At 44.9% G+C, this 12,011-nt stretch overlaps 1 protein-coding gene across 1 annotated transcript in view; it reads left to right on the top strand.

The window, feature by feature from the left end:
* The window catches only part of AJAP1 (adherens junctions associated protein 1), a 132,917-nt gene extending 125,372 nt beyond the window's left edge, over positions 1 to 7,545 (top strand). Inside the window, exons 4-5 of the mRNA XM_063145292.1 lie at positions 967 to 1,209; positions 7,473 to 7,545. Of these exons, the coding sequence (XP_063001362.1) occupies positions 967 to 1,209; positions 7,473 to 7,545 (316 nt within the window). The remainder of the gene's footprint in view (positions 1 to 966; positions 1,210 to 7,472) is intronic.
* The last annotated feature ends 4,466 nt before the right edge of the window (positions 7,546 to 12,011 follow it).

Below are 12,011 nucleotides of genomic sequence, written 5' to 3'. Positions count from 1 at the left end.
ATAATCTTCCCTTAATTATGAAGTTCCCCATTTACATTTCTAATTGGCTTATGCTCGATACATAAATGCATGCATAAACTATCTGAAATCTAATTGCTTGATTGAGGCCACTGAGTGATCATTCGATTTGATTTAAAGCCCTACATGGTTTGGGTCCAGGCTACCTGTGGAATTGCCTCCTCCCGTACAATCCGCCCCGCACACTCAGGTCCTCTGGGAAGAATCTACTCCAGCCAACAAAAACAAGGCTGACCACTATTACCCAGAGGTCCTTTTCTTCTGCCCCTCCCAGTTTGTGGAATGGCCAGCCGGGAGAGATTCATCAACTTAACAGTCTTCCAGAATTTAAGAAAGCCATAAAGACAGATCTCTTCCGGCAGGCCTACCCAGCTGAATTTTAAGATGCCTTTTTTTAATGGGGTGCTGCTTTTAATGATGCACTGGTTTTAAACGTTTGAATTATTTGTATGTGTTTTTATATTTGTGTTGTACCCCGCCTCGATCCAGAGGGACAAATATAACAAATAAATAAATAAATTTATTATTATTATTATTATTATTATTATTATTATTATTATTAATCACAGCTCTGATTAGCCGTGGACAATAGAGTATTCTCTTTCAGGAAACAAGCCGGTGTTTCCTCTCCTAACCATGGTCTTATTTAATGATTTACATTTTTATCCCACGTATTATTATTAATCACAGCTCTGATTAGCCGTGGACAATAGAGTATTCTCTTTCAGGAAACAAGCTGGTGTTTCCTCTCCTAACCATGGTCTTATTTAATGATTTACATTTTTATCCCACGTTTTCATCCAAGGAACTTGGGGTGTCCTACATGGTCACAACAGCATTGGCTCCATGATCATGACTTCTGCAATGTCACCAATAAGCCCTACCAGTTGGCCATCCCTGTTTTAATCTGCCTCCTTGTTCTTTTGTTGTTGTTGTTGTTGTCTGCAGCTGTGCGCAAAGTGGGAACACAAGAAGGAACAGTCACCAGCGGAAAATTAACCAGCAGGAAGAAAGTTGTCAGAACCTGACAGATTTCACCCCGGCCAGAGTGTCCAGTAACTTGGACATATTCACGGCCTACAACGAAACACTACAGTGCTCCCATGAGTGTGTGAGGACACCAGTGCCCATGTACGCCGAGGAGACGATACTTCCGCCAGGGGATTATAAGACATCCTTCAATGGAAATAGGTGAGGCAGTAGAACTTTAGACACTCAGTCTGTGGCTGTTCATCTCCCTTGGATGGATATTGGATTATGTTGCTGATACCAGCATAGTAATGGAGTTGTTTTTGCCCTGAGGGGAATGTCTTAAATGGCAGCTCCCATATCATTCTGTTTCTCGGTGGAGAAAAGCTGTCAACATTTCAGTTACAGCCAGCCAGGCGATGTGTATGTTCCATTGGTTGTCACTCCATCAGCTTCCTCCTACACCATGGTTGAAAGTCCCCATGCTCATCTCTGTGTACACCCTGTGCAGCGATCACAGAATGACGCACATGTATTGACATTCACAGCACTAGAGCAAAGATGGCTGTCTGTACGTGTGTAGGTGTCCCTTCTCCATGTGGCAACAGCCAAATGTGCCCAAACCTGGCGTGGCAAAAATTGTGTGGCAACCAACTCAGTTTGGTCCTTGGTGGGCCATAATCCATCAGGAAATGTTACCACCTCTTCATTTAGAAATAGGATTTTAACAGGCCCATAGTGGGCTTCCTGTAATGCAGTTAGGAGGAGCTGAGAATTGAGTCAAGGCCTCTTTCCTGGCACACCAACCCAGTTTGACTGTGTCCTAGGACCAATCCAGCAAGTTGAGGACTCCCTCTCTGATCTCACAAGCCAATCAATGTAACTCAGGGTGAATGCAGACAGTTGTGAACCACAGGGCGGTTGGCCTACTGAGTAACGGTGAAACGATGATAATGCTGGGCTTAAACATGTGGTCAGCAGCTGAGCTACCACGTGGTCCTCTATTCACTGATTAATCTCAGGTGGTGTGGAACATCCCCAGTTGCTAAACCAGGAACCAAAAAACCCAAACAAAACACAACCTCCCATAAATATTTCCCCCCAGGATTGTTTATTTCTCTAGCGGCCCAGGCTCCCATTGCCCCCAATGTGTCCCCCTAAGAACCATTATTTTAGAAATAAAATGGCACTCCATAGTGGTTACAGAGCACTAAAAGTGTTGTATTTAGCTTCCTAGCAAGCTGTGTTTAGCTGTTTAGGACTCACTGCATTTTGATGGTACAAACTGGCAATTCAAAACATATAGGAATATATCCCCTTCCCCCAGTGCAGCCCATACAGGGAGGGGGGCCATGGGTCTGTGAGAATGACCCCTGGGAATCCCTCACTTGCCCACTACTAATTTTGTCTATTTATTTGAAGTCCTTCAACAGTCTCCTTATCTTTTAATCTAGTTCATCAGATCATGTTATTTCTCTAACATGTTCCAAGCTGTGATAAATACATACATGTCCATATTAAGATGCTTAATTAAGACCTTTTCTCTGTGTAAGACTTGAGTGTGTTATCCCCTTGTAGATTTTTCCCCCACATCAGAAATCCTCCAGTTGTTTCTTTTTCTCAACTTGTAGGGGATCTCGGTGGCAACCATAGATAACACACACACACACACACACACACACACACACACACTATACCTCATGCTAGAGATTTGGTCGGGCGGTTCTAACTCATGTTGAGCTAAGTCTTGCAAATAAGATGGTTAATGTGAGAGCGTGTGAAAAATCTCCCTTACCCACCTTGGAATTGCATCATCTTGAATATGGGAGGGAAGGAGAGTACAGTATAATAATGTGGAACATTGAGGTTTTCATCCCAGGTCTGTATATCTGTTGTCTGTCTGGGTCTGGGACGCATATCCGACAAAATACTGATTGTTAACAAAGTTGCCTTTTTCACCATGGAAGTCCAGCATGCTGATGACCCAATTGCATTTCACTTTGAGGGCATCGTTAGTGTTGTGATATTTGTGTGTGTGCAGTTCAGTTCAGACAACACGTTTCTCAAAATAGAATCATAGACTAGCAGAGTTGGAAGGGGCCTACAAGGCCATGGAGTCCCACCCCCTGCTCACTGTAGGAATCCACCCTAAAGCATCCCTGACAGGTGGTTGTCCAGCTGCCTCTTGAATGCCTCCAGTGTGAGAGAGCCCACAACCTCCCTAGGTAACTGGTTCCATTGTCGTACTGCTCTAACAGTCAGGAAGTTTTTCCTGATGTCCAGCCGGAATCTGGCTTCCTGTCACTTAAGTGTGGCTTTAGAACACCATGGTGGAGTTTTTACAGCACTGTTGAGAAATGTGTTTTCTGGCAGGAAAATTCCATGTGACAGTGGAATTTTTTTTGTGGGGGGGGGGAAGCACTCCATGCAGAATAGCAATGTGGTGCAGAGGAGAATTTCTGCACAGCCATTGTGTTGCATGTTGTGTGGTGAGCTCCGTGGAGTTTTCCATTGGGTTGAGCTGACTTTTCCCACTGGCTACAGAGTTCTCTGGCAAGAGCGTTGAAAGGAGGGAGTGCCGCTCTAGGAGAGCCGCCGGGATTGTTTTTTCACAGCAATGGCTGATGGGATACATTGGTAGGACCAGTGGAGGAGAGAGGGTGGAGGAACTGTCAATCAACCAACATGATGGATTTTACTCAACTCCATGGTGGCCTACAGCCACACAACGGTGGAGTTAGAACATGTGTGGGGAGTACCTCCTAAAAATTCAACCATTGAGTGGAGTTTTCACACTGTGTTGACTAATGTGTTGTCTGAACTGAGCCTGTGTGTGTGTGTGTGTGTTTGAAGTTTAAATCATGACTCTCCACATGCAGCTCACCTTCTTAGTAGATATGAACAGTTTCTAGGGAAGGCAGAGCTTCTCTCTAGAACCTTCTAGAACCTCCCCTTGTCTCGATTCAGGGACTCCTCAACTAAGGCCGTAGCTAGACCTAAGGTTTATCCCAGGATCATCCCGGGTTCATTCCTGCTTGAGCGCTGGATGCCCTGTGTGGCACTTAGATGAACAGGTTTGACCCCAGGACAATCCTGGGATAAACCTGAGGTCTAGCTATGGCCTAAGTGGTTGAAGTTTTGAGGGTTATGTTCTAGTTCATTGGGTGCACTCTTGAACGTCCCACTCTCACTTCCTCCATTGTTCACAGAACCGTTGCTTCTTGTTGGTCCTTCCTTTAAAAGCCACTACGGGCCAACATGACCCTGCTTCATCCATATACCATGTTTCTTTTTAGATCAATTGACATGCTACTTTTGCAGTGTTGTTGCTCTTCTTCCATGGTTGACTCCCATTTTGCACTGGAAAAGGTTGAAATTCTTCATCACGTATATATATGGGAGGTTGATCAACTTGCTTCCCATGCAGAAGTTCAGTGCTGCAGCTAGAGGCCAACCATCAATGCATAGATCAGCACTGCATGTTATTCCTGCAACCATGAGGGTGTCATGATTTAAATCAGTTTAAAATGCCGATGTGTGCATGCTCAGGTTTTAAATCCGAATTGGTGGTTTTGTGGTGGTGGTAGTTCAAGGTGGTAGAAGCAGTTTGAAAGCATGGACCAGCAATTGGATGGCTGGGAGACAGAAATTTTATTTATTTATTTATTTATTGCGTTTTTATACTGTCCAATAGCCAAAGCTCTCTGGGCGGTTCACAGAAATTAAAGTCATTCAAAGTATAAAACAGCCGTATAAAAACTGATATAAAATACAATGTAAATGTTAGTTGTGTGCTTCACAAATCGACATGGCCATCTAAATGGGGTGGGTGGGTTAAGACAATTCAATCCAGGGTTTAAAATCACTTACCTGAACAATTGCAAAACAACCCACATAATCCAGAATTTGATGTTACAGATGCAACATGGGAGTTGGCCCCTGGGGAACAGGAACCATGTCACAAAGGTAATGTTAGAATTAGGTCTTGTCTGTATGACCCCCACCACCATCGTAGTCAGAGCACAATCACTGCAAACACACTTTGCATGTTTTTAGAGACGTTCCAGGCTTCCCCCATCCCACACCTTGGTTTGAGGAACCACAGTCCCTCAAGACAGGGTTCAGAGGGTTAATGATTTTCAACCAGGAATGACCTGCATGCTCAGAATATAATCTAGTAGCAACCCAATCAAGGACACCATCCTATGGATGTTTAGACAGCAAGGGGGAAAAAAAGGAAACAAGTTGTAGGACTTTTTATGTTTTTATTTATTTTAATTATTTATTTAAAATATTTATATCCCACCCTATATCACTAAGATAGGGCAGCGTACAGATAAAAACATACAGTATAAAACAATAAGTATGCACAGTTAAAAACAAATTAAACCATGATCCAGTTTAAAACAATATATAATTTAAAAGCAAAAGATGCAGTTAAAACAGTTAAAACAATGTGCCAGTGAGTTTAACCATCAAAGGCTTTGTTAAAAAGCCATTTTTTTACTTGGCGTCAAAATGCAATCAATGTTGGTGCCAATCGGGCCTCCAAGGGGAGGGCATTCCACAGTTGGGGTGCCACCACAGAGAAGGCCCTCTCCCTTGTCCCATCATAACGTATACGTTGCATTGGTGGGATGTGGAGAAGGGCTCCTCCAACAGATCTAAGGTCTTGGGCAGGCACATGTAAGGAGAGGCGCTCTCTCAAGTATCGAGGTCCCAAGCCGTTTGGGGCTTTAAACGTCATTACCAGCACCTTGAATTCTGACTGGAAGCGTACAGGCAGCCAGTGCAGTTCCTTTAAGATGTTATGTGGTCTCTGTAAGACGTGCCCGCCAGCAGTCTAGCAGCTACATTCTGCACCAGCTGCAACTTCCACGTCGTCTTCAAGGGCAGCCCCACATAGAGTGCATTGCAGTAGTCTAATCGAGAAGTTACCAGTGCATGCACTACTGTGGCTAGGTTGTCCCTGTCCAGGAAAGGCCGTAGCTGGCGGATCAGCCGAAGCTGGCCCCAAGGACTCCATGCCTCAGAGTCCACCTGGGCCTCCAGTGACAATGATGGATCTAGGAGTACTCCCAAGCTACGCACCTGCTCCTTCAGAGGGAGCGCCACCTCCTCCAGAACAGGTCACTTACCCAATTCCCGGACTCGGGAACCACCAATCCACAGAGCTTCCGTCTTATCAGGATTCAGCTTCAGTTTATTGGCCCTCATCCAGCCCATTACAGCCTCCTCCAGGCACTGGTCCAGCATCTTCACAGCCCCGGCTGACTCCGACGACAAGGAGAAGTAGAGCTGAGTATCATCAGCATACTGATGGCACCCAATCCCAAAACCCCTAATGACCTCACCCAACGGCTTCATATAGATGTTGAACAGCACGGGGGACAGAATAGAACCTCACTCTAACATTCTGAGACCCCATTCTTGGGGATGGGATCTGTATTTAGAACTAAGCTGAAGGGGATAATAATTCTTCAGGCTCCCTTTCCAAAGCACAAGCAAAAAGAAAATGGTAGAAAGAGTGCATGGATGATGATGATGATGATGATGATGATGATGATGAAGATACTAATAATCTTTAGAAATCTGTGACAGTGCCCTGGATATTGGCCAAGAGGTCAACTTTATGGGCTTTCTGGCAGGCAGATAACTGGCACGATTTTTAAAACCATTTCATTGTGTATCTGTTACTTGTGTGTTTGTGTGTTTTTAACATGAGCCCCAGCCAACCAGTGCCAGAATGATCATCCATGGGGTCATGGTTGGGTGTGTTTTTATACACGTGTGGTTGTGTGTGTGTTTTCCTGTTGTATCTGTGAACCGTGGCAAACTCTTTCATGTCACTGCGTTTCCATTATAGTCCTCTCTCTGTATTATTTCCTGGCAGGTATGCATTGGCTAGAAAGGGTTCATTACATTTTTTTTTAATTCTGATTTTTGTCTTAAGGTGATGCTTTGTTGTGAATTATTGGTCTCCGTGGAGTTCTTTCAAATCTGGCCCAACGTCGTTAGCCTTTTGGCTTTGGAAATTGGAAGGTAAAACATGCCATTGGCCTGGCTCAGCCAAATCCATCGGCACAACGTAAGGTGGATTCTACAGCAGGCCTTGATAGTGTCTGCAATTCCCATTGGGGAAGAATGAAATCAGGACATCAGAAAGATGCATTTATTTTTCAGGCATGTATCTGAGATCCATCAGCGTAACCACTAAGGCTCTAGTTAACATGTAGACCTGAACAAAAGAAAGGCGAAAGAGGGGAGAGATTTCCCCCCCCCCAAAAAAAGGTCATTCCCCTCTTGGCAAAGCGCTCGCCCACAAGAAACCAGTAAAAAAACACTCAAAGCATTATTTTAACATTTATTCGCCCCCCTCCAAATACAATACGATAACAGCTGATTTGGGGCTACAGGCCTATCTAGGCATGCTTGCTGAATATCACCTACTGCCACGTGCAAGTCGATTTTTCTGTTTGCTGTAGACCCTCCTCTTCTGACCGGCATCTAATCCCGGTGGCCTTTGTGTCTGAGAAATGGTTTGAAATCTCCTGCTGACCAGCCGAAGTCTGTTTTACTTCCTGGGGGCAGGGCAAACGCTATTCCCTGGTACGTACTTTCTCTTCCGCCATTTTTTTTTTAAAGAACATCCCCAAATCACTCGCTAGCAAGGTCCTGCCCACACTAACCAATGGCACCCCTGCTGTGATCACAGCCATCTATCCAATGCTAATTTTTATTTTTATATATATATATATAATTTGTTTCTGGCATTTGTAGACCACTCAGCGACTTGCTAGTGTAAATGAAATGTAAATGTCAGGTTTAAATGAAAAGTATTGCAAACCTCAAACATGTTCATCAACATTAATTTATCACACCCTTGGTTATTTTTTTATTTAAAAAGGAAAACTATTTTAGATTACTACAGTTACATGAGATGCTTATCACAGCAGGGCTGAAATTGGATGCCTACAGAGATGGTGCAGGAGGAACTAAGATTAAGCATGTTTCAGATTAATTTGAAATGTCGCAATGGACAACTTTCATTTTTTTTTTTTTTGCTTTGTTGCTTGATGTGATTACTTTATATTGGTTTGTAATAATCGATTATACATCGGGATTAATAAATGTGTAGTTATAAAAATGCCTTCTGAGAACAGAAGGGGGCTATAAAAAGGACTTTTCCCGTTGTGTACTAGATTTTCCCTGTTTCTTCGTAGTTGTGGAATTAGTAAGGGCAAAAGTATAGCGTACACACAAATTTTTTTAGGCACATGGTATAAATTAGAGGGATGGAGAAGAAGGTATATTGGGTCACAGGATCAAACAAGATAATGCTTTCGAAAATGTAGACTTGTCATCCAAAATGCCTCCCCTGCTACCACAAATAATCCATGTTCGATGAAGCATCACCCAACAGAAAATGTGGAGCAAATGGGGGGCACGGCCTACCCCAAAAAATGAAATAAAATTTACTTTGCAAACTCATTTCTGCTGGGGCTGCTCAAAACCAAAATGACCAGTTCCATTTTGCTTTCTCTTAAAATCCCCCCTTCTCTTTGTGGGCATCGTTTCACCAAATTTCTTGGGGGGGGAGGGAGGGATTCTCCTGACAGTTCCTCAGGGGTGGGTTCATCATGAGTGGTGGCAGTAGCACAGCTTCTTTCACACACACACACCCTTAAAAACACACATACACACAACCTGATTGGCAACCTGGCCACCATTTTGTCTCTTGGCCACAGTGCACTGTACCTGGCCTCATCTTGGGGTATTGTGTATCTGGCATGGGACAGGACAACTACCGTGAAAATAGAGGACAGTCTTGCCTGAAGTAGCTGCCTTTGATGGATGGGGGAGGGGGAGAAGAAAAAAGGTCTTCTGAGAAGTTTCAGTTCAGTACTAACTGCACCACAGCTCCAGAAAATCAGGGGCATTTCTCAGTTTCCTGGGCAGAGTGGGCACATTTCCCTACCATATCTACAGTGCAATGAGGGATGCACCCATGAGAAGTTCCTACAAGAGGAAACAAGCAAGAAAATCTATAGTGCCACTAAGGCCATTGCTAGACCAGGGTTCAGCCCGGAGCGAGCCCTGGGCTCGCCCCTGTGTGTCCAGATGATGCACAGGGGATCCCGGGCTCAGGCAGGGGTCCACCCTCCCTTGGCTTGGGGTAACTGGCACTACTTGTGGCCCGGTATTTCCTGCAGTCTTGGGCTGAGCCCCAGACCGCGGGCGTGTAGACCGGTCCGCAGCTTTTCCTGGCTACCAGAATTACTAGTGAGTAGCCAGGAAAAGTGGCAGATGGGGCACAGTGCTCCACAGGAATGGTGGGGCCATTGGGGCAGGGGGAGAGATCGGGTGTGGGGAGATCAAGGTGGGGAAAGCGGAGATCGCGCGGGGGAAGCGGAGATCGCATGGTGGGAAAGCGGAGATTGGGGGGAAGTGGAGATCGGGGGAAATCGCGGCCAGGGTGGGGCAGAGGGGGAGCGGGGAACACTTTAAAAACAACAACCCACCAACCTTGCATTTGTTGCTGGTGCGCTCCTGCGCACCCGGCTCTTTAAGACAAAAAAATGGCAGACGCAATGAGGCGTTCCTGTAGCCCATCGCATCTGATGTGTAGACTGGGGCGCCCCTCCTCCTACACGGATCACCAGGTAGGTCTAGCAACGGCCTCAGTAACCTCCCATAAGCCATTTCCGTTGCTTCAATTTCTCCTTCTGCAGTATGGAGATAGTCATTCTGTCCTACTTTTTTTTAAAAAAAGGTCATTGTGCAGACTGCTGAGCTAATTTGTGTGAAGTGCTTGGAATACTCTGAAGTGCAGCACAGATTTCAGCTACTTCATATCCACTGATGATGAGCCCAGGGAGCTGAGGAAAGAGAGCTGCATTGAGCCACACAGAAGAAGTCCAACATGAAAAGAGCTATACTGGATCAGGCCAAAGGTTGACCCAAGTTCAACATTCTGTTCCCCACAGTAGCCAGCCAGACGTTTCAATGGGAAGTCCATAAGGAGGACATGAATGCGACAGGAGAGTCTCACTCATGTTCCCCAAATTCCCTGCTCGTATAATAATAAATAAGTAGATAATCAACAACCAGCAATGAGAGGCATAGACACTCCAATACTGGAACTACTATGTAGCCATCTTGATTAGTAGCCATTGATAGCTTTATCCTCCATGAATTGGATGATTCTCTTTTAAAACCACCAACCTTGGCGGCCAACACTACACCTTCTAAGAAGTAAGAACCCTGCTGGATCAGACCAAGGCTCCATCTAGTCCAGCACTCTGTTCACACAGGGGCCGACCAGCAATCGGCCAGGAATGAACAAGCAGGACATGGTGCAACAGCACCCTCCCGCCCATGTTCCCCAGCAACTGGTGCACACGGGCTTACTGCCTCAAATACTGGAGAAAGCACACAACCATCAGGGCTAGTAGCCATTGATAGCCGTCTCCTCTAGGAATTTTATCCAACCCCCTTTTGACGCAGTCCAAATTGTTGACCATCACTATGTCTTGTGGTAGCAAATTCCATAATTTAACCCCTACTCTGGGTCCACTATGGATGCAGTGTCAGTCTTAAGATAAAATATATCAGGAAGATAACAACAGAGACTAACAACATATATATATATATATATATATATATATATATATATATATATATATATTCAACTACAACGTGGTGGAAGTTCAAATGTTTAGGTCCAAATATGTCTTTTTAGTCTTTCTATCAAATGCAAAATGTGAGTGGGGACCTCTTCCCATCTTCTACCTCTCAACTTATGCCCTAAGAAGTGAGGGCATCTCTCTCTCTCTCTCTCTCTCTCTCTCTTCCTGGTGGGTCTGGAACCCTTGTCCCAGGAGGGTGTCTCCATCACGGAGATCTCCTTGGCTGCCTCTATTTGTAGGCACCACATGGATGTTACTGCCAGCAGAGCCCCAGAGTGAAGGCAGTGAAACACTGTGGCAGTGTTTCCATTGATGCTGTGACCAAGGGTGTTGGTATTGGTGTTGGTGTGTGTGTGTGTGTGTGTGCTGATGTTGTTTTTGGTGTTGTTGTTTTAAAATCTGGCTGTGTATTTCCCCCCTCCCTTCCTGGGGTCTGAGCACAATACTTTATTGCTCAATCGCTAACCAGGTTTTGGCATCAGACTAAAAACACAAAACAGGGAAAAAATGTAGAGTGCAAACATTAAAAAAAATCAATCTAGCTATAATGATAGGAAAATAAGTAATCATTTAGATGGATATGTATACTAAAAATTCTCAAATTAATTAAAATATGCTCAAGAGCCTGTTCAGGGGAGGGCAACCAGGATGATCAGGGGTCTGGAAACAAAGCCCTATGAAGAGAGACTGAAATACCTGGGCATGTTTAGCCTGGAGAAGAGAAGATTGAGGGGAGACATGAGAGCACTCTTCAAATACTTGAAAGGTTGTCACACAGAGGAGGGCCAGGATCTCTTCTTGATCCTCCCAGACTGCAGGACATGGAATAACGGGCTCAAGTTAAAGGAAGCCAGATTCCAGCTGGACATCAGGAGAAACTTTCTGTCTGTTAGAGCAGTACGACAATGGAATCAGTTACCTAGGGAGGTGGTGGGCTCTCCCACACTAGAGGCCTTCAAGAGGCAGCTGGACAGATACCTGTCAGGGATGCTTTAGGGTGGATTCCTGCATTGAGCAGGGGTTGGACTCCATGGCCTTGTAGGCCCCTTCCAACTCTGCTATTCTATGATTCTATGATTCTATGATCTGTTCAGATTAAAACAACACCCCTAAGCATGCCAAGACCACGTTCCTCTTATCTAGAGCCATGTTAACAAATTGGGCAGTGCAGGGATGCCGCGTCCTGCATAAGGTTGCTGTTCTGCGGGGGCGTTATTGGCGTACTTCTTTGTCCACCATAATGCTCTGTGGGTTCTGAGCCTGCTGCATCCCAAGGACACAGCAATGGTAATGGCATGCTAATTCTGCTTTTATGTTAAGTGATAATATTGTTGT

Source organism: Elgaria multicarinata, chromosome 20 (genome assembly GCF_023053635.1).
Source record: "Elgaria multicarinata webbii isolate HBS135686 ecotype San Diego chromosome 20, rElgMul1.1.pri, whole genome shotgun sequence".
NCBI classification, from domain to species: domain Eukaryota; kingdom Metazoa; phylum Chordata; class Lepidosauria; order Squamata; family Anguidae; genus Elgaria; species Elgaria multicarinata.
Note: the sequence above shows the minus strand (reverse complement) of the source record. Positions and strands in the feature narration are given on the sequence as shown.